A 22,318-nucleotide genomic window follows, 5' to 3' on the forward strand; every position below is an offset into this window, starting at 1 on the left:
GGATGGATGGATGGATGGATGGATGTAAGAGTCCTGTGGTTGGCTAGTGACCAGTCCAGTATGTTCACCACCTCTTCCCCAAAGTCATTTGGGATAGGCTACAGCTCAGCTCCAGCCCTCATGAGGACAGGCACGCGGGGGGGGGGGGGGGGGGGGGGAAATGAATGGATGGATTTGGAACATTCTTATACATTCTGCTTCTTTGTCACTTAATGAGATCATTTTCCTTAAAATGTGTCAAATTCTGAATGGTATGACATAAGGAGTGGGGGCAGGGCAGCTTTGATGTAGAGGTTCGGTTATATTTCAAGTACTACGGAATTGTCTTATTGCACTATATTATTATTACTGCATCACAAGAGTATAATCAGTTCATGTGATAAGTTCCTAAAGCTACACACGCACAGAAAAGTGTTGGCAGAAAACATGCGTTCATATAATTAGTAGTAGTAGATGTAATATCTGACCTTAAACGAAATCAACCAACTGTAGATATTGCTATTTTTGGTTTTCTATTTAGTAAATCTCATAAAAAACAAAAGTTAAAAAATGTCTCCTTTTGAAAATTGCACAAGCCCCTCTAAAATCTGTGGTTATTAAAATTAGCTGTTGTTCAAGTTCAGGAGAATATGGCTCTTATTATTATTATTATTACTTTTTTTTTAATTTACTGTAAAAATTGTGCTCTGGTCTGTACAGAAGTGGCTTCTTGTTCTTCTTCTTTTGTGCATTGGCAGTAGATGGCGCCATTATGACACGAGTTTGGCCAACAATTCCAATTGCAAACAGCTTGATCACAAAACGGAACAATGCGGAATGTTGGTAAACATGTTCTCGTGATTTTTTTTTAAAAATGCCATTATATCCCATTATTTTACAATAGTGTTTCCACGTTCAATTTTTTTTTTGTCAAACTAGAACGTATATTATTTTTGGTACAAAATCCCACTCAGTTGTCACAAGATCAGGCTTATAGAGATGTCCGATGCATTAGTTAGATATGAACTCTACCAAGGTGTCAGCGACACTTAATGCCTTAAAAGATACCACTCTGACACTGAGGTGGTACCAGTGCTGGTTTGGATCTCTTTTTGTACTGTGTTTCACTTCCCACCCCCACCCGCAAGCACTAGAAAACAAGATAGGAGTGCAATGGCCTCTCCATTGGAAAGTGTACACAGCATTTACACGAACACATGGCACAACATAGGAGAGCATTTTCTTCAGGTCCAGCATCAGAAGTTCATTTGCATCTTAAAAGAAAAAGCACATTCCTTTTGGGACAATGATGTCCAGATGCTAGATAAGGAGGAAAGAGGCTTGAAAAGTTGTGAAAGAAACCATCTACAGTGGTGCCTTTGAATACGATTTGAATTTGCGCCGTGACCTCACTTCTAATTCAAATCATCTTTCCTCATTAAAATAACTCAAAATGCCATTAGTCTAATGCATTCCAGCCTGCGCCCCCCAAAACAAAACATTTTTCTGTTTGAGTTCTTTTAAGGAACTCAATAATATTCTACTTTGTTAAAATATAGAGAAATAATAACAGTAACAGTTAAATCTAAAGTTAAGAATTGAACAGTTTGTGCTTCATGATTTGATGCTGTGCTACGATTCATTGTGATCCTCCATCCCTTGCGCCTGGATTGGCCACCAGGGGGCAGTATAATACAATCATGCAGGCACAAACGAAGACTTATACTACTACTCGAAGTGACTCAGTAAGCTGTAATATTTGTCATTTTTTGTACAAGACAAAGAATAGATATGTTAATATATTGACTACATTATGGACTATAGATAATACTCTGTATTGACAGAAAATATACTATTGTCTACAGAAGTTGCTTCACCATTTGTGTTTAAATATCAGTTGCCTCTCAAACCATGACTATGGATGCTAACTATTAGCATTAGCCCACAATGGCATTTTCCAGTATTGGTTCGGTCTTCTGGTGATTGTGAAGTGAGTCGAACTGAGTTCACTTCCACCATACAACTATTCATAGCTCAAGTTTGCGTTCACAAGTCAAAGCAAAAAACATTGAAACAATTTACCAGGTCGCTTGTATCACAAGGCACCGCTCTAAGGTTGCAATTTTGAACTGAAGAAAACTTTTGGATCGAAGGGGAAACGTCTTCAGCAGACAAAATGAGTACTCTGCTTATCTCTGCAAAATTGCTCACTAGAGCTGGTAAAACTGGCGAATGTTGGGTAATGTCAGCAAATTCTGGCGCTAACACATGGACCCAACCGGCACTGGTACCAACTCATTGTGAAAGGTGTATTAGAGGTTTTAGTTACCACTAAGGAATTGAACCATCACCCCAGGCTGATTGAGCCAATATATCACTTTTGGGAATTTTTCGCATGATTCCCTTTGTACTCAATCAAAGAAGGTATGAAGGGAGGCAGAAAAGGACAGAATATTTGTGGAGACCTGAGAGCACTGGTAACTACAGCACATGATGATGATGACTCCTGGAGGGGAGATGCTGGGGCACAGAGGGAGTCTATTAGACAGGGAGGGGAAAAATAAGAATTGTGCTAGCTTGTCACCGGAGGCTGCTCCAGATCTTCCTCTAAGCTCCTCTCCCCATCCCGAGACTTTTTCCTCCGCTTGTTACCTGGAAACAAGGACAACAGGTTGACATTTAGTGGAGAGAAAAAAATAACACGGAAAAAAAAAAACCATCCACCAGGATAGGTCATTCTTTCGATCGCATTTTTTTTTCAATTAACTGTGAATCTAAATTAAATGCGTGGAACATCTGAAGTCAAACGCACCCGAGGGTGTACAACTCGCAGTCTGATTAACTCACGAGACCTCACTTCAGCAACTGTCTGCACGTTTCTTTTTCTTTCTTTTCCACAAATACTCACATTGACTATAAAAAGACTACACACCCCTGTTCAAATAAAATTTCTTGATGCGACAGTACCTTAAAAACGGGACCAAAATACATAATGTCAATGCTTTTCCAACACTAATGTGACCTATAGGCTGTACAAACCAATTGGGGGAAAAAAAATCTATGATAAGGAAGTGAGAATAGAAAACTGAAATAATATGGTTGCACACTCTTGTGATGGGGATGTGGCTATGTTTAGAATTTACACATTTAAACTGATGTCGAATGGGGGTCAGCACACACCTCCCACCATTTAAAATGCCTCTGATTAATACCAAATGAAGCTCGGATGTTCTAGTGGTTCAAGCAAAAGGCTTTAGGTTTCGTGTTAACACTGACAGGGATTTGGAACTGTTTATTTTTCACCTCCACCTTGACTAATGCCCGAGTTCCAGCTGAAGAAAAACAGACCCAAAACACGATGCTGTCACCAACATGCGTCACTCTCGGCATGCTGCTCTTGCAGTGTTGTTTGCGCCAAACATATCTCTTGGAATCATGCCCAAGAAGTTCAACCTTTATTTCATCAGACCATAAAAAATACCTCTGAAAAAAATCTGTAATTCGTGTTCTCACCCCCCCCCCAAAAAAAAGCTTCAATGCTGTATATCTTTTGTGAAGTAAAAGTCTCATGAGAAACAATAAGACTCCAGGGTCCCCATGTACATTGTCCCCAAAACCACACCGGCTACATATCCCTCGAACCAAATGAAGAAAATAAATAAATGAGTCATCTCATTCCAGAGCCAACAAAGTGCTTAGCATCTGTAAGTAACCATCACAGTTACGCATCATCTGTTGCTAAGCTACGCCAGGCACCGTTGCCATGCCTGACACCACCGTTTAGAGTAGTCACAAGCGAAGCTTTCTGTGTTCAAGGCAGATGTCTCACTCAATTTGCGTAGGAGCTTCTTCCCGAGATTCTCCTCCGAGCTAGACAGGGAGCGAGAACTGATGTAAGGAGAGGTGGATGGCTGAGAGTCTGTAGGCACGTCTGAAAGAAGACACCAAAAAGTGGAGTAGGAGTCATTGAAATTATCCATATCAAGAGGATTTCAAAACTTTTTACATTATGTAGGACACATAAACTGTACAACTCACGTGGGAAAAAAAACAACTTTTAAAGAGAAGAAATAAAAACAAAATGTGGTTATACAACAGTGCACATCCTCTTATAACTGGGGATGTGACAATTAGATTTTAAATTTAAAGTGCCACATCGTATAAATATCTGTTTTGTTTTGTTTCATAATACATGAAATATATTTGAAGATAAGTACTGAAAACAAGCAAAGCTTACAACCCCTTTTCGCCTTCTAAGTTTTCCTCGTGATTCCACAAGATTTGGGCATATGCTTTCTCGCATGAGACACTCCAAGCGCGGTTACTCCAAGGAATGGCCAGTCGACAGAATTGCCACCTCCTTGTTCATAACTAACTTCAACCGGTTCTACCAGTAATCCAAGAATGGATTGGAGGCAGCGTTTCTAGAGCTATCAACAACACGCCCACAGCATCTTGAAGGTGAAAGAACATCTCAGTTCTTAAACATTTTGATGTCCAATTTCATAAACACATTAATTAATTGTTCAGCTTGTTAACAAGACTCTTTTCTGTGATGTGTGAAAGTGACAAGACTTATTGGTCTATTTAGTGGCATATTAAATGATAATCATCTTATACCTGCCACCATTTAAAGTGCCCATAATTAACTGGATAAAGTTCAGATGTTCTAGTAGGCTTTTTGTGACATCTTTCCCCCTAAATTTGAGCAGAAGAGTAGAGGGTTTGTGGTATCACTGACTTGCATATGAAACCGTTCATAATTCCCCTGTTGCCACCTTGATTAAGGAGAAAAATACTGCATATATTTTTTTAAGGGTTGATGGGTACATCGTTGCCCAGAATTTAATGTTATGAAGGAATCAAAGCACAGTTTTGCGTTTAATAACGACTTGCTGCAAAGGTGACCAGTATCCAAATGGTCAGTTTTATTTAACAATGCTGACCGTTTTCTCCATAATTCTCTGGTCGATCCTCTTGGATGTAGGGAATCTCATCCATACGGAGGAACACGGTGTCGTTTGGACTTCGCTGGCCATCAGATTTGCTACCTGTGGGGCGAAAGGCAACAGACACCACAAAATCAAGATGATTGCTAAGATTTTCAGGACCCTTTATGGTAAATGATTGAATTTCAATTTTTTTGCTTTACTTGGGCATTAATAGGGGACTCTAAATTGCAAGGTGTGTTTGTGAGTGCGACTCCTGTCTGTCTCTATGTGCCCTGCGATTGGCTGGCAATGGCTCCTGCCCGATGATAGCTGTGATAGGCTCCGGCACTCCCGCGACCCTTGTGAGGATAAGCGGCTCGGGAAATGGAGGGATGGATGCTTTAACCGGTTTGTTTTAGTTAGTGCGATGTGACTTAGTTTTATGACTCGATGTGACATTGGTCTGTTGTTGACAAGCAGTTGAACCATCTGCTGGTATTTTCTTATTGACACAAAGCGAGTGAAATCTATCACACAGCAGAGTACAGATGGTTTGTGGGAAATCCTTTAAGCCTTTAAAAAAAAAGCAGATTGCTTAATTCCTCCACTTTTGTTGAGTTTTGGGAGATGAGTCATAATGGGACTTTGACCACAGATGCTTTGTCGGTGAATAACTTATGGTATTGTGGAAGGTAATTAAACTGGGATTTCAAATGCCCTTTTAAATATGCTCCTGGCCACAACTGTATTAGATCCAATGCAAGAGCTGCAGAAACAAATCTGGCCTTAGAACACATAATAAACCTGTGTTTTGAATGACACTGTCAAAGAGGTACTTAATTTAGCAATTTTTTATGAGTTTTAGTTTGCAGTGATGGTTAGATGCACGGAATGTAATATTTTGCCTGCCTTACAGAAAAATGTTGTATATACAGATATATATACATATATATATATATAAACTGAAAAATGATGGATGCGTGTCAGCATAGCCTTTCAGTCCACTAGCTTTTTAGCTAGTGCTATTTACCATCTATGTTGCAGCGCTCTTACCGCGAATTGAACAGCTAAAATATAAACATTAAAAGACAAGATAACATATCCATTGCTAAAAAATGTAATATTAGTGATGTACCGATGACCTGAAGGAGTTAATACATAATATCCGTCAAGGGAGGTATCCCGTAAATAGGAGCACATTGGCCTTTCCATTGACAGCTTATAATCATTTTTGTATGTTTTTATCAAGTACAATGACAGTTGCTGGAATGGATTAAGTGCAGTTCTGTTCATTTCAATGGGAAAAGGGGATTTGAAATCTGTTTTGAGTTACAAGCGTGGTCACAGAATGAATGAAACTTCTCTCAAATGCGACTGTCATCAATAATTGGTTCCCATTCATGCCACCAAAGACTCCCATAAAGCCTCCATCACTTACGAACGATACGATTTCTCTCATTGAGCCAGGAGGTGTTGCGCAGGCCCACGTGGGGGTGCAGCTGGGCGAGGCGTGCCAGTCCCAGGCGGGTGTGGGCGCTGGTGAGGGGGAGGGCGATGCTGTGGGAGCGGGCCTCTGCAACTGGCGGCCTCCCTTTAGCGTCCGCCTCCACCGGGTCCGGTGTCTGGGGGGAGCTGTCCATCCGCGTGGCCGACAGGGCGTTCTGGTAGTGCGTCCTGATGATCTGAGGGAATCAGCAAGGACGGGTTTTTCAAAAGATTCATTGTCGCCTAGAGAACGAGCGTGTGAGTTTGTGTTACCTTGATGATCTGCAGATCTGTAAGCTGTCGGACCGAGTAGTCCGGTAAGTAGAGCCCTCCCGCAGAGAGCTGACCAATACTGGAGCCACTCAGGAGCGAGTCTGATTGGTTCAGCCCGCTGCTTCGAGAGTTGTACCGCTGACCTGCAGAGAAGATCAGGAAAAACAAATTAAGAGCATGTGGAACAGACAGTGCACAAGAATATTTTTAAACCCTGTTAATAAAATAAAAATAATACAGGGCAAAACACAATCCAATTTCACAAAGCGATCCTGCTCAATTCCCACGTTAGACAAAAATCCCTCGATCCATTTTCTATGCTTCTTGTGGGTCATTTTCATATAACCTGATCAATAATGCCAGTCACATGGCGCACTGAATTTCCTTTTTAAAACAGATTAATATTACCGAGATGAATATTTGCATTATTGGCTGTTGTGATCCATCAAAAGCTCATAATTGTTTCTTAGGGTATATAAATTAAATCTAAAGTTTTTTATTTTTTTTAACTTTAAAATATCTTTACCATTAAGGGTCTGAAATGAATTTTCATGCTTTGCAACATGTTTTCTGAATTACATTTACAATTATTCTATCATTTTCAAATGTCATTTGCAGGAAAACCAACAAAGATGCATCTTAGTCCCTTTTTTTGTTCTTTTATAATCAGTCCTTCTTTGTCACAAAGGCCGTCTTTACCATTAATGCCACTGTTCCGAGCGTTTATCATAAAGGCCGTCTTTACCATTAATGCCACTGTTGCGAGCGAGATGTCCCCTATTCCAGCAGATCCTGGACCAGTCACTGATCAACAGAGCGCTCATACAGTGAAGAAAATAAGTATTTGAACACCTTGCTATATTGCAAGTTCTCCCACTTAGAAATCATGGAGTGGTCTGAAATTTTCATCGTAGATGCATGTCCACTGTGAAAGAGATAATCTAAAAAGAAAGATCCAGAAATCACAATGTATGAACTTTTTAATGATTTATTTGTGTGATACAGCCGCAAATAAGTATTTGAACATCTGAGAAAACCAATGTTAATATTTGGTACCATGGCCTTTGTTTGCAATTTCAGAGCTCAAACGTTTCCTGTAGTTGTTGTTTGCACACTGCAGGAGGGATTTTGGCCCACTCCACCACACAGATCTCTAGATCAGACAGGTTTCTGGGCTTTCGCTGAGAAACATGAAGTTTCAGCTCCCTCCAAAGATTTTCTATTGGGTTTAGGTCTGGAGACTGGCTAGACCATGCCAGAACCTTGATATGCTTCTTACGGAGCCACTCCTTGGTTTTCCTGACTGTGTGCTTCAGGTCATTGTCACGTTGAAAGACCCAGCCACGACCCATCTTCAATGCTCAGACTGAGGGAAAGAGGTTCTTCCCCAAAATCTCACAATACATGGCTGCGGTCATCCTCTCCTGAATACGGTGCAGCCGTCCTGTCCCATGTGCAAAAAAACACCCTCATGCTTCAAAGTAGGGATGGTGTTCTTGGGATGGAACTCATCATTCGTCTTCCTCCAAACACGGTGAGTGGAATTATGACCAAAAAAGTTCCATTTTGGTCTCATCTGACCACAAAACTTTCTCCCATGACTCCTGGGTATCATCCAAGTGGTCATTGGCATATTTAAGTATGACGGGCCTTGACATGTGCTGGTTTAAGCAGGGGAACCTTCTATGCCATGCATGACGTGTTAGTGTATTACCAACAGTCACCTTGGAAACAGTTGTCCCAACTCTTTTCAGGTCATTGACCAAGTCCTGTCGTGTAGTCCTGGGCTGATTCCTCACCTTTCTAAGCATCATTGTGACCCCACGAGGTGATATCTTGCATGAGCTCCACTCCAATTGAGACTGACCGTCATGTTTAGCTTCTTCCATTTTCTAATGATTGCTCCAACAATGGACCTTTTTTTCCAAAAGCTGCTTGACAATTTCTCTGTAGCCCTTTCCAGCTGTGTGGAGTTGTACAATTTTGTCTCTGGTGTCTTTGGACACCTCTTTGGTCTTGGCCATGTTACAAGTTTGAGTCTTACTGATTGTATGGGGTGGACAGGTGTCTTCATGCAGCTAATGACCTCACACAGATGCATCTGATTCAGGAGTGGCGGTGGACTTTTAAAGGCGGACTAACAGGTCTTTGAGGGTCAGAATTCTAGCTAATACACAGGAGTTCAAATTCTTATTTGCAGCTGTATCACACAAATAAATCGTTAAAAAAATCATATATTGTGATTTCTGGATTTTTCTTTTTAGATTATCTCTCTCACATTGGACATGCACATATGATGAAAATTTCATCAATGATTTCTAAGTGGGAGAACATGCAATATAGCAGGGTGTTCAAATACTTATTTTCTTCACTGTATAGTCAAGCAATTCACATTCACCTTTGCCACTCATGGGCATTTTAGAGTCTTCAGTGCATGTTTTGGGAATGTGATAGCGCGACTACTCAGAGAAAAGCTACGGAAGCATGGACAGAACTACACTCAGGAGTACCTGAGTTAAGATTTGAACCCAGGAATTAATGACTGTGAGGCAAAACCACTAGCACACCATGCTACACTCCAATGCATAATATGCATGCACGCACTTGAAGACAGAACATTCCGGCTCTCACAAAATCCCAGCCAGGTGTGTTCCTCCGCTGGGAAATTCTCTCATGAGCTCATCTTTTAATTACTTTTCTCCCTAAGCCTCTGCTCTGCAGCACACTTCACTTGGGGCAATTTAGATGCCAATCATTTCCCCTGATTATCATTGCTCCCTGTAGCTGCCGTTTGCACCATTATTTGCTCCCGTTGAACCCCCCACATCCACCCCACACCCCAACACGCCGACATGTATTGACATTTGTTTCGTTGATGTTCTTACCGATCGGCAGGGGTGGGATGAGAGCCGGCATCCCGTAGTAGGAAAATGCGCCGTTTTCAAAGCGGAGGGCCTCCTTTCCGATTTCTACTTCCACCCGTCCCTGCAACAATGTCAGCATTTGCGATCACTCGTCACGTCACGACCACATCGACCCACAATTCCATTGAACGTCCCATGCAGGAAATAATTAATCAATAGCTCGCATGCAATATTGAACGCAAGGATTTGCATGTGAGAGGGTCAAATCAAGTTCGGGTTCAAAGGTTATAGGGCATTTTAGGTTCAGCATGAAGTTTCACACACAAACTATTATCTGTTAATAACCATTTCTTTGTTTGTCTGCATAACAAATAGGCAGTGGCACAATCACATGACTGTAGTGACCCAAATAATCCATCCATCCATCTATTTTCTTTGCTGCTTATTCTCACAAGCGTCACGGGGAGCGCTGGAGCCTATCCCAACGGGCAGGAGGCGGTGTACTCCCTGAATTGGTTGCCAGCCAATCGTAGGGCACTTAGAGACAAACAGCTACACTCACAATCACACCTGGGGGCAATTTAGAGTCTCCAATCATTGTTGCATGTTTTTGGAATGTGGGAGGAAACCGGAGTGCCCGGAGGAAACCAACGCAGGCACGGGGAGAAAATGCAAACTCCACACACGCGGTGCCGGGATCGAACCCGGGTCCTCAGAACTGTGAAGCCAACGCTTTACCATCTGAGTCACAATGCCACCCACTCAAATAAACAAAATGAAAAAAAAAACTGGCCTTCATCCAAATTGTCACCAAAATTGAATTTCCTATGCATTTTTGAGGGAATAGCTTCTGTTAGCTCAATGCTAACATAGAATGGGAAACACCTAAGTGCCCACGGGCAAACAAGTAACATCTTTGTCATGGTGTTGTTACACTTTAAGCAAACGACAACTGAGCCCAAACGCAGAAGCAACACATATAGAGAGATAATATAACAATTCTCACAGGGATCAATCCTTTGTCCTCTGCAAAGAACAACTAATTACTGGCGTACCAAGAAAACATGCAAAGATCTGAGTCTAAAGTACAATTTACATTTATTTATAGGTTTATACACCAGAATGAGCATTACAATATGCATTGACGATTTTTTTTTTTGAGTTACTTGTGTACACTATTATTTGTATAAAGTGTAAAATATAGTGATTTTTTTCTCATTAAAAGGACACTGGAAATTTTCATTTTGATTTTGGAGTTCAGAACACATTTGGGAGCACTGTTAAATGGATGGCTACAATTTGAGGACAAAGGCTGTTACTAGTTCCATCTGTCCATCCATTTTCTTTTGCCGCTTATCCTCACGAGGGTCGCGGAGAGTGCCGGAGCCTATCCCAGCTGTCAAAGGGTAGGAGGCAGGGTACACCCTGAACTGGTTGCCAGCCAATAACAGGGCACATAGAGACAAACAGCCGCACTTACAATCACACCTACGGGCAATTTAGAGTGTCCAATTAATGTTGCATGTTTTTGGAATGTGGGAGGAAACCGGAGTACCTGGAGGAAACCCACACAGGCACGGGGAGAACATGCAAACTCCACACAGGCGGGTCCGGGATTGAACCCGGGACCTCAGAACTGTGAGGCCAACGCTTTACCATCCGATCCACCCTGCCGCCTGGTACTAGTTCAGAACTGTGAAATAGGTCGATAAAACAACAAAGCTAGTTGAGACACCTGGTTTGAGTGATTTTCTCTTAAATTCAGCACGTCAGTCGGTGGTTCACCTGCAGGATGAGGACAAAGTAATCGACGGGTTTGTTCCTCTGGAAGAGGTAATGTTGAGCAGCGTGTTTGTTCTTGGGGTTGAACTTGAGCTCTTGCACCACGTTGGGATGTTTGATGAGACGGAGCAGGATCTTCTCTGACAGGTGACACGGCCTGAACGGCTCCACCTCTGACAGTCGGGGACATAAACGCACATGCAGCAATATGACAGGTTTAGGGGGGAAAAAAAACATCATTACTTTTTGTTCTATCGTCTCTCTGTTCACATATTCGTGGCAACTTTTGCGGTTGCCGTCATTGTCTTGTTGTTGCTGTGCATTCTTTCCTTTCTTTCTGTCTTTTCAGAAACCAAGTATCAACAAAAATGTTGTCTTTGCCATTCTTTTCCTTTCTGTCAATCCTGCACCAAATCATATAGATTAGTCTCATTTTTGCTTTTGTCTTTTGTTTTTGTATTTTTCTTTTATTTCTCTGTATCAACTACCAGCAAGTGATGTTGTTATTGTTGATATTTGCAATTACACTTTAATCATTTTTTCCATTTCTATTGACCCCCTCCCAAACCACATTAGATGCTTTTTGTCCTTGTTATGTATAATTTGGTATTCATCTTTGTTCTCCTTTTACTTTCTTTCTGTCACCACCCAAACTAAATAGTGGTAGTCATAATCTTTTTTTAATACTATTCTTGTCCATTTTTCTCTGTCCCAGGTGCCAGCAAGTGTTGATGTGGATATTTCGGCCCGATACCAAAGAAAAACTCAAACAGAGAAAGAGTTATTCCTTTGATGCTCACTAAACTGGGCTCTTACTCGATATGTTCAGCCAATGTGAGTTATGGTTTGAACTCTGATGTTTTGTGCTTTTCCCTAAACACCCGGCTCAAATTCAGAATTTTCTAACCCTTGGGGAAATGTTGTGGTTCCACCGTACGTGCAATTCCTCGGGCCTCGATTGGATCACATGATGCAGATGTACCTGTGGCCAAGAAGCGATGCGTCGCCAGCAACAATTGTGGTGAGATCTTTACATTCAGCTCATTTTCTCTCACTTTGAAGATGGAAAAGTCCTGCTGTTTTCTTTCATTGTGCGATACCCGCCTTTTGCTCCGATTATCCGCTGCGAAACACACACACGGCGAAGCCGGTTATCTCAACACATTTTCTCTTTTTACTCACATTAACTAGATTTTAGTCATGGAATTCTATACAGCCACGGATTGATTGCATTGGATTATCTCCATGCGTGTTTGATTAATAAATATAATCCTGTGCAGATGTGGAAGCATTTACTGCATTACATTCCCACAGATGAATCATAACTGCTGCAGTAAAAGCTGGTGCCATAGAGATAAACTCCTCTATAGTGTATATACTGTATGTATAATTACTGAATTTCCACCCACACACACAATGTGCAATTAAAAGGATTTTTTTTCCTCCAAACGGTGGCCCAAATATAGAAACAAAAGCACATGAGAGATTGAGGCAATTAAAGGATTATGGTGTTTTCACTTATTTCATTATGCATAAGTAGGACGTGTGAACAAAAGGGGTGAGAGCGTGGGATCAATAAATTAATGAGGCGAGTGAACACGTGATGAATTATTCATAGTTGTGCTAACATTTATTAATAGTATGGGAAATATTGTTACGCACTTCCCTTTAGTGGCATTCAGCTGTAGCAAAATGGCTTCACCTTTGGCACATCAAAATATTAGTATTTTTTGTTTTCTTGTACGAGCCTTTATTTATGTATTTTTTTAGAGGATTTGTATTTTACCATGGATGTAGGTTGTTTTTTTTTTGGGTCATATATGTATATACATACTATAAAGATCTGTCTCATCCACAATCTCAGACTTGATGATTTCTTCAATGACGTCCTCCAGGGTGACGATGCCCATCACCTCGTAGAAGGGGTCACCCTCGCCCTCGTTGTTGACCCGCTGCACCACAGCCAGGTGGGATTTTCCTGCGTTGACCACAAAAGAATTATCTTGTGTGTTGAATTGTAAAGTTTATTAGCACGTAGTTGAAAACTGCACACGCCTGTTCTTACCAGAATTTAGGAGGATTAACCTACGAGAAAACAGATAGCATTTCTGACTTCTTTCCATTTATTTGACAGAAATAGGCACATTTTTAACTCTGAATATCACAAATACCCACCTCTCTGTATTAAAAAAAAAAAAAATCAGAGCTTTTCCATAATGCTCGCATTGTCCAGTTACAGTGCAAACTTTGAAGCTGGAGCGTGCAGACTTCTGAGCTCAAGGGCCGCATTTGATTTTTGGGATGGACAAGGTGGCGAAATTATTCATCCATCCATCTATTTTCTTTGCCGCTTATCCTCACAAGGGTCGCGGCGAGTTAGGGAGCCTATCCCAACTGTCAACGGGCAGGTGGCGGGGTACACCCTAAACTGGTTGGCTGCCAATCGCAGGGCACATATAGACAAACAGCCGCACTCACAATCACACCTAGGGGCAATTTCGAGTGTCCAATTAATGCTGCATGTTTTTGGAATGTGAGAGAAAATTGGAGTGCAGGCACAGGGAGGACATGGAGGACTCCACACAGGTAGAGCCGGGATTGACCCCGGGCCCTCAGAACTTGTGAGGCCAATGCTTTACCAGCTGAACCACCATGCTGCCAAATTCTTCATTTATGAGGTAAAAAAAATATATAAAGTTATATTAAAATGTGCATGTCAAATCTTTATTTTAATAATTAACTAATACTTCTTTCTCATTAAATTGCATCATTTGTACTTTAATTATCGTGTTCATTTTATATGATGATGATAATCATTTTCCATTCTGCTTATCCTCACTAGGATCACAGGCATGCTGGATCTAATGCACCTGACTTTGGGGAAGTGTTGGATACACACTGAACAAGTCGCCAGCCAATTGCAGTACACATATAAACAACAATTATCACACATATTCCCACCGATGGACAATTTAGAGTCTTTGATTAAACAGATTTAATAAAAAAGATTAATGGTAGTAGTAATAATGGTGGCGGCACGGTGGATCAGCTGGTAAAGCGTTGGCCTCACAGTTCTAAGGTCCCGGGTTCAATCCCGGGCCCGCCTGTGTGGAGTTTGCATGTTCTCGCCGTGCATGCATGGGGTTTCTCCCGGCATTCCGGTTTCCTCCCACCTCCCAAAAACATGCAACATTAATTGGACACTCTAAATTGCCCCGAGGTGTGATTGTGATTGTGGCTGTTCATCTCAATGTGCCCTGCGACTGGCTGGGAACCAGTTCAGACTGTACCCCACCTCCTGCCCGTTGACAGGTGGGATAGGCTCCAGTGCTCCTGCGACCCTCGTGAGGAGAAGCAGCAAAGAAAATGAATGGATGGATAGTAATAATGGTATTGTGAAGGTTAATGGGATTCAAACCAATCGCTGCCCAAAAGGAGAATGCCACAGGGATCAATTTTAGGTATACTACTGTTCTCGATGTACATTATATACATAAATGGCTCAGCACTACAGAAAATGGTTGGATGAATGAATTATTATTCATATTAATTAACCTCTTATGTAATACTTGAAATAGCACTCAAATTAATTAATTTCGGGTTTAAACTGTCACAATCATAACATTTTCACATGAAGACTTATACTTTGAGATGTTGTGTAATTTTATTTTTCCCAAAAACATTTAAAAAAAAACAACATCCAGATTGAGTTTCGAGGTTCGTTCCACTTGCAAATCTATTATACCACAGAATATTTTCGTACAATTTCCTCCTAAATTCTCAGAGCAAGATGCTGTCATGCTCCACTGTCAGAATGACCCTGCAACTCGATGTGTGCAGTCAAGATGAAAATGAGCATTAAAACAGCGAAAAAGCCAGGAACCGAATCACGTGTGCAAGTTTGCACATCATGTTCCTTCAATTCCTCCATGCCTTCCATGACTCAGACAATACGTCAGTGGGTATTTGAGGGATTAACCCAGAGATATTCTGGCATTTTGGAAAGATTTGGCTGCCCTTACGTAAAACCTTATACAATCAGTCTGGGGATAGCCGCATCTGCCAGTTCTGTGTTTAAACACCACCATAAAGCAATGTGACACTATTCAGTTGTCACGTTCAAACATTATAAGTGTCAAGAGCGCACGATAGTCAAATTGCATGGCATAAAAAAAAAAAAAACTAAAGAAATTTTAAAATTTGTCACTCCAGACAGCAGACGCATATCCAACTGAGATTTAGGACGATCACTGGTGAGGGATCACAGATTTTAATCCCCTCGGGGAGCGTTGGGCAACCTGCGGCCCGTGCACTGTAAATGACCTACAAGACCATTTGGGTAGTCCTGCAATCCAATTCTTAAGCGAAATCAAACCTTAGAGGAACAGCTGCAACAACAACAACAACAAATAATATATACATTATTTACATAAATCTGGAACAAACATGGCGATTGATAGGGTGCTTTAAGTCAGCGGGAATTCATTTGAGTTGATGACGTCAACCTGTCTGAATGGCTCAGGTGAGTCAGGCGTAGATGTGCCCTCATACTGTAGCAGCTGATATGCCTGTGCACTGCATTACATCACTCGTGCGTTATGTAATAGCTTGCTGAACAACGCGTGCACACACACGAACGCCCCGAGAGATGCTGGCTCTAATGCGAATGTCTCTTTAGCAACTCGTTCTGCTCCACCAGTTTGCAGAACTCCTCTCCCATGATGCATTGTTGTGTGAGCATCATGTGTATGCTCGCTGTCTCTCATAATGTAATCCCTGCATTACATTTATTCGATATAATAGCCGGGACACTTTGGTTTGATTCATTCTTTTTGTTTGTTTTTTTGTTTGTTTGTTTTTGCAGATAATGCATTTTTAGCACTGTGCCATTACTTCATTCTGCAGCCACAAAATTAGGTATGTTGCAAATATTCAAAACCTAAAAGTTGAATATAATTGAACTGGACTAAGGCACTACTACTAGAGGTAGACCACATGCGACTAGAAGCACATTTTGACTATCACTGTGATATACCATTAAAAATGAGTGTTCTTCAATTGTTTTTAAGTTATAAGGTTCCGTTGTCTTGTAGTGAGGCATGTGACATCTATTTTAGTCGCAAGGTGTTTGCAGAACTTAAAAATATATACATTTCCCACAATTAAGACCTTAATTACTTTACGTGGGTGGCACGGTGAATCAGCTGGAAAGCTTGGGCCTCACCGTTCTGATGACCCTGGTTCGATCCCGGCCCTGCCTGTATGGAGTTTGCATGTTCTCCCCGTACCTGCGTGGGGTTTCTCCGGGCACTCCGGATTCCTTCCACATCTCATAAACATGCAACATTAATTGGACACTCTAAATTACCCCTAGGTGTGATTGTGAGTGCAGCTGTTTGTCTCTATCTGCCCTGCAATTGGCTGGAATCCAGTTCAGGGTGTAACCCTGCCTCCTGCCCATTGACAGCTGGGATAGACTCCAGCACTCTCTGCGACCCTCGTGAGGATAAGCGGTGAAGAAAATGGATGGATGTATGGATTGATGGATGGATGGATGGATGATTTTCCATACAAAAGTATTAAAATGCCCTAGAGACACACAAAAAATGTATATTTTCTCACAATGCATTTATAAAATTGACGGACTCCAGGATACACCACAAAATAGGGAAATGTTTCATGTTCAGTCTTGAAATTTTAGATTACTTTTTATTCTTAAGGTCGCATAATAATGCAATATAAATTACAAATATAACCAAAATCGCCAATGGACTTAGTTAACATGTCAAATGTTGCTTCGGGTACCCACATTGGGAAGGGCACGCTCCGCATATAAACAACAATCCAAACTTATATTGGACAATTTAGAGTCTTGAGTCTGTGAACATAACATAACGTGTTTTTTGGAATGTGGGAGGAAGATGGAATAGCCGGAGAAAATCCATAAGAGCGCGGAAATGTGAAGCTGACATGCATACCTTTCAGCTACTCTGCTGCATTTAGATTGAACCCTTGAACTTGAACTCGCCTTTCATCATATTTATAATTTCATCATCACCTCTTTTTTTTTTTTTTTACTGATCAGAAGTCACAGGATTCTACTGCCTTATGCTGGCTCAAGATTAGTCAACTGCAGTGGTTTTCCTTTTTTAATACACCATCCATCCAACCATTATCTGAGCTGATTATCCTCACAAGGGTTGTGTATCACCTAAAAATGCAAAGCTTGACAAGTACTGTACTTCAGTCATGATTGATGATAAAACCCTATAAATAAAAAGGGTAGTAGGCCTAAGGGTTAAGTTCAGTTTAAATATTAACACTGACGTAACTTAAATATGACATAAATCATTTGCCAATACAAATGTATTGCAGTTAAATAAAAACAATTAGCGTTTAAAAAAAACAGACAAACTACATTATAATATATTGTACGAAAAAGTGAAATACAACTGAAATGTGCTTGGGCATGATTCTCATGAGACACTAGAGGGAGCCCACGTGCCACTAGTGGTATAAGGACCACATTGTGAGAATCATTGGTCTATCAAATATGGTCCCTTGTCCTATGTGTGTGTCCGCAGATCCTTAAAAAGTCTCACATTTGATTTTTGCAAATTTGGCTTTATTATTATTACAAATGAAACCAAATCTTTGAATCCATTATTCAATTGTCTTAAGAATGCTACAAAAACACCCGCCCCCCCCCAATTATAAATCGTTTGACGCACTTGTAGTTAATGTGCTACTATTTTAGAACAATGTGTATCAGAACAGAGAAGAATGGGTATACTCATTGTGCCAAAATAAATACTTGTAAATTGTATATTTAATATACCTTGTAGAATGTGGGGATTTACAGTAGTTTTGAACTCATATTGGTCTCTCCTTGTCCTCTTATTAAATGAATTACAGATATACAAATCTACAAATACCCTAAACTACTACTCGACTACAACCCCGTCGATCGAAAGTTAGCGTTATCATCATGTAATTACAACGTTGTCGGTACAGCCCTTGTATGGGATCTTATTACATCGTGCAGATGTACCTAATGAATCGTCCGCTGACATTTACCCCCTCACTACCGTTGCAAAAGCGACCCCAGCAATCCCAGCTTGACGTTCCCACAGCGGGGTTGCCTGAGCAGCGGGACGCTCTAATTCATCAAAGTATGAAGGAAGCTGCCAGACAGGAAAAGAAAAAGGTTGCGGATGAATTTTTCACGATTGCTCTTCCAGCTTGAATGGCAATCATCCACAGACTGGAGGATCATTCAAAAAAAAAGAAGAGAAAAAGCTCTTCATAGTCAGACCTGGGTCAGCAGACCAAAGCTATCCATCATAATCCTGAGCGTTATGAAACAGTGGACCTTTAGACCTTGGAAGTGACAATGTCGTTTATTATGAGCCACCCCCCCACCCCCAAAGTCAACCTGTCTCCCTTCACATCACAATCAGCCAGCTGAAGCTTTCCATTTGTGTGTCAATAGAAACACGTTTTTATGGCCAAATAGCATAATTACCCATCATTTTGAACTTCCTTTTACCAAATCAATGAAAAAAAAGTGATTATAAAAAAATAATAACTTCTCCTTTATTTGAACTTTTCTTCCCCTTTTTACTATTGAGTCGTCATTGGCGTCATGTTACTTAAACCTTTTTGCGCTACTGACGATGTTTTTACATTTTTTTTGCTGGAGTTGTAATGCACGTGACACATCATCTCCTTTACAACAATCCCATTGTCGCGTTTCTTTGCGCTTTCCACCCTTTTTGTTCTTTTCGCATGGCGCTGAGCCGTTTGCACGATTTTAATCGTGATATTTTATCAAGTGGAGAATATCGGCGCTGTGGCATGCCATTGGCCATCATGCAAACTCCTATATTTAAACATTGAGCTTGCAGCCGTCCCGAGTGGTTGGCGCATCTGGCTCTCAGTTTTGTGGTTGGGGGCGCAAACCTGGGCGCCAGGTTTCAGTTTGCATTTTCTTCGGCTTCCCCACACATTCCCAAAACAAGCTTTTTATCAATTAATTGAAGATCGGCTGCCGTTCCTTTTCACGTCACAGAATCCAGAAATTGTTGGACCTTGGTGATGCCCACATGCAAAAACAATTTGTGATTGTAAATATTCACCATGTTTAACTTTTCCGCTTGACTTTGTCCGGGAGGTGGGAATCTGACTCAAATTAGGCCCGATTATCTGTGTGCGTTTACCCCGTTTTAGTTGTAAGTGAGGGAAAAGCACTGATGCTTCAGTCAGGTAAGCCATGTTATCGTGTCTACTTGTTGAACGGACCTCCCGTCAGTGTGAGAAATGTTCCAAAATGTTCATAGAATGAGAGCGTGAAGAATTGTTTGACTGTTTGTGCCCTGCGATTGATCAGATTCATCTGGGATAGGCCTCATCTGACCCGTGACCCCAATGAGGACAAGTGCCAAAACTCTTAGCGATTGATTGATCACTGCAAAAAATAAAAAAATAAAAAACTCCTATTCCCTCGTGTTTGTGGGCCCCGTAACCCCTGCTTGAACCACACACTGTTTCAGATTTCACATATGGCTGCCTCTGTGGGGATGAAAGGGCTCTTCATTGCCGCAGCCTACTGTGAGCCAGCGGAATGAGCTTAACCCGGGACTTCTCTCGTTTTTTGGGTGTGTTTTTAACTACATGCACACACTTCAAAGGCTCCTCACACCGTAGGTGGTGAGAGCTCCAGAATGGGAAGCAGAGCATGTGGCGCCTTAAAAGCCCAGCAGCGCCGCCTTCCCAATAGTCTAGCGCCTTGGGATTCTTCCAAGAGGAGGAGGATTCACCCCCGGCGTTCAATTACCTCTTTTGAATTCCTCCAGCATCACGTCCAGCTTGGTGTCGTTGAACACGCAGTGCATGGGCCGCTTGTAGAATTCGGTGATGGTCTTGAGCGGAGTGCAGTCGTCCGGGTCCACGAAGGCCAGGTCTTTCACGAACAGGATGTCCACGATGTTGGAGCGCTCATTCTCGTACACCGGGATCCTCGTGAAGCCGCTCTGCATCACGTCGGACACGGTGCCGAAGTCCAGCGCGGCGTCCGAGGACAGCATGTAGCAGTCGGACAGAGGGGTCAGCACGTCCTCCACCGTCTTGGTCCTCAGCTCCAGAGCCCCTTGGATGATGTTGAGCTCCTCCTTGACCAGGTCGTGGTACGGGTCGGTGACCCGCAGCATGGCCACCAGCTTCTCCCGAGTGTAGAAGCTGGAGATCTCCTGGTGGAGAAGGAAGTCCAGGATCTTGGAGACCGGGTAGGCAATGGGCAGGAAGAGGAGCATGAGGAGCCGAGTGGCGCACAGAGTCTTGGACGCGATGGCGAGGCTGTGCCGGGACGCCACCGAATGAGGCAGGATCTCCCCTATGAAGAAAATTCCCAAAGTGCAGGATGCGGTGGAAAGGGCGGTCATTCCTAAAATCTGACACATCCAGACCACGAAGCAAGTGTTGGTGAGGACGTTACCCAGCACCACGGTGCACAGGATGTAGTTGCCGTGTTTACGCACGGACTCAATCTTGCGTGCGTATTTCTGCTCCTTCTCTGTGCCGCTGTTCTGCAGCACCCGCAGCTCCACTGGGTCCAGCGCCAACATGCTGATGTTGAGCCCGCTGCACAGCGCGGAGAGTCCCAGCAACAGCACCGACACGCCGGCTTGCAGCCACGCATCCGCCTCGGCGGGTCTCTCCACCACCGCCAGCCAAAAGTCTCTGGTGGCGAAGTGTTCCCATTTGACGCCGTCGAAGGCGCACATGGAGTAGTACTTGACCGTCTCGCCTCTGCGCAGGTGCTTGGCGAGGAGCTCCACGAGAACCGAGTTGTGGCTGGAGGCGGATTTGAACGAGCCCAGCAGCTCGATGTCAGAACTGCGGGCGCTCTCCTCCTCGCACGGGTTCCCTCTGGGGCGAGCAGCATCCCGCTCCGTTTCCTCGATGAAGGCGATCCACGGTGCAGCGGCAGCCACGTCGGCCGCCCCGCTGCGGTTCACGCGGGGATGCTCCGCGTAGTAAACCCGCAACACGAAGCGAGTCCCCTCTGTGGCTCTCAGGACGCCGTCCTGCACGGACAGCTCGCCGCTTTGGGTGTCCTCGGGCCTGACGCCGAGCAGAGCCGCGACGGGAGCTGCAACCCCCGATAGGAGGAGGAGGAAGAGGGCGACGACGGGATGCAGGATGCGGCGGGGAGCAGCATCCGCAGCCATCATGCTGAACCAAGGACGTCGGGGGGTGGGGGCAGGCCGGGTCACGTGGTTTGCAGACGGAGCCGCATATCCACGGAGCGCCGCCGTGGATATGTCACACCGGGAGCGTGCACCGCGGCCTTTAAATATCCATGACATCCCGCGTGACGTCTCCAACGCTTTCTGCCACTTGCTAAAAATAGAATCGAGGGGATGGGGGTGGGGGGGGGTGCCCAACGTGTGAGCCACAGCGTATCAAATTGACGTCATGAGTCATTCATTAAAACGCCGGAATGCTTATTATTATTATTACCTAATGCAATGTCCAACCCTGCAACAGCAACAAAAAAAAACAAAACAAAAAAAAAAGTAGAACTGTCTGCACGATGTGCTCAAATCAACCACTAGATGTCACCATTGTCTGTTATTTCAAACAAAACCGTTTCGATTCCAACACCAGCCCAGCGGCGGTTTTTGGCTGTCCAACCACTGTTCTCCTTAAATACCAGTGAAGGAGAAAGTGCTTCAATAGAAGTACACGCTATTTACGAGAAGTACAAGTACTTAAATACAAGTGAGGGAGAAGTGCTGATGCACTCAAAAATTCCCATCATGTAGAGGCGCAATAAATTTCATGGACACAAAGAAATGAAACGTTTGCAGTTTCTTATTCCACATTTTAATCGCTAAGTGTTTACATCCACTGTATAGTTGCAATTATGTCACACACACACAAAACTGTGAAACTTTTGCTTTGTAAACTTTTTCCGCTTTTTCCCATTTTTAAAAATTATTA

General features: G+C 42.7%; 1 protein-coding gene and 1 long non-coding RNA gene across 2 annotated transcripts; one reads left to right on the forward strand and one right to left on the reverse strand.

The window, feature by feature from the left end:
• Positions 1–2,551: 2,551 nt before the first annotated feature.
• Positions 2,552–21,546, reverse strand: LOC133509970 (metal transporter CNNM1). The gene is made up of 10 exons (XM_061837569.1): positions 20,151–21,546; positions 13,149–13,292; positions 12,297–12,437; positions 11,318–11,487; positions 9,554–9,653; positions 6,669–6,811; positions 6,349–6,592; positions 4,926–5,030; positions 3,809–3,910; positions 2,552–2,631 (listed from the first exon to the last, which is right to left on the reverse strand). Exons 1-10 carry the CDS (start codon positions 21,544–21,546, stop codon positions 2,552–2,554), a joined length of 2,625 nt encoding a protein of 874 aa, XP_061693553.1.
• Positions 11,883–13,257, forward strand: LOC133509971 (uncharacterized). The gene is made up of 3 exons (XR_009797486.1): positions 11,883–12,148; positions 12,291–12,335; positions 13,179–13,257. It is a non-coding gene; the product is annotated as an uncharacterized LOC133509971 (long non-coding RNA).
• Positions 21,547–22,318: the final 772 nt, after the last annotated feature.

Source organism: Syngnathoides biaculeatus, chromosome 12 (assembly GCF_019802595.1).
Source record: "Syngnathoides biaculeatus isolate LvHL_M chromosome 12, ASM1980259v1, whole genome shotgun sequence".
In the NCBI taxonomy this organism is placed as follows: domain Eukaryota; kingdom Metazoa; phylum Chordata; class Actinopteri; order Syngnathiformes; family Syngnathidae; genus Syngnathoides; species Syngnathoides biaculeatus.

Bases quoted from the DNA above. Each gene is read 5' to 3' on its own strand.
- LOC133509970 (XM_061837569.1), bottom strand. From the start codon at position 21,546: ATGATGGCTGCGGATGCTGCTCCCCGCCGCATCCTGCATCCCGTCGTC. The intron at 12,438-13,148 runs GTATGTATATAC...TGTGTTTCGCAG, and splicing joins GGATGAGACAGATCTTTATA to CGGATAATCGGAGCAAAAGG. The intron at 6,812-9,553 runs GTAAGAACATCA...TCTTCTCTGCAG, and splicing joins CATCCCACCCCTGCCGATCG to GTCAGCGGTACAACTCTCGA.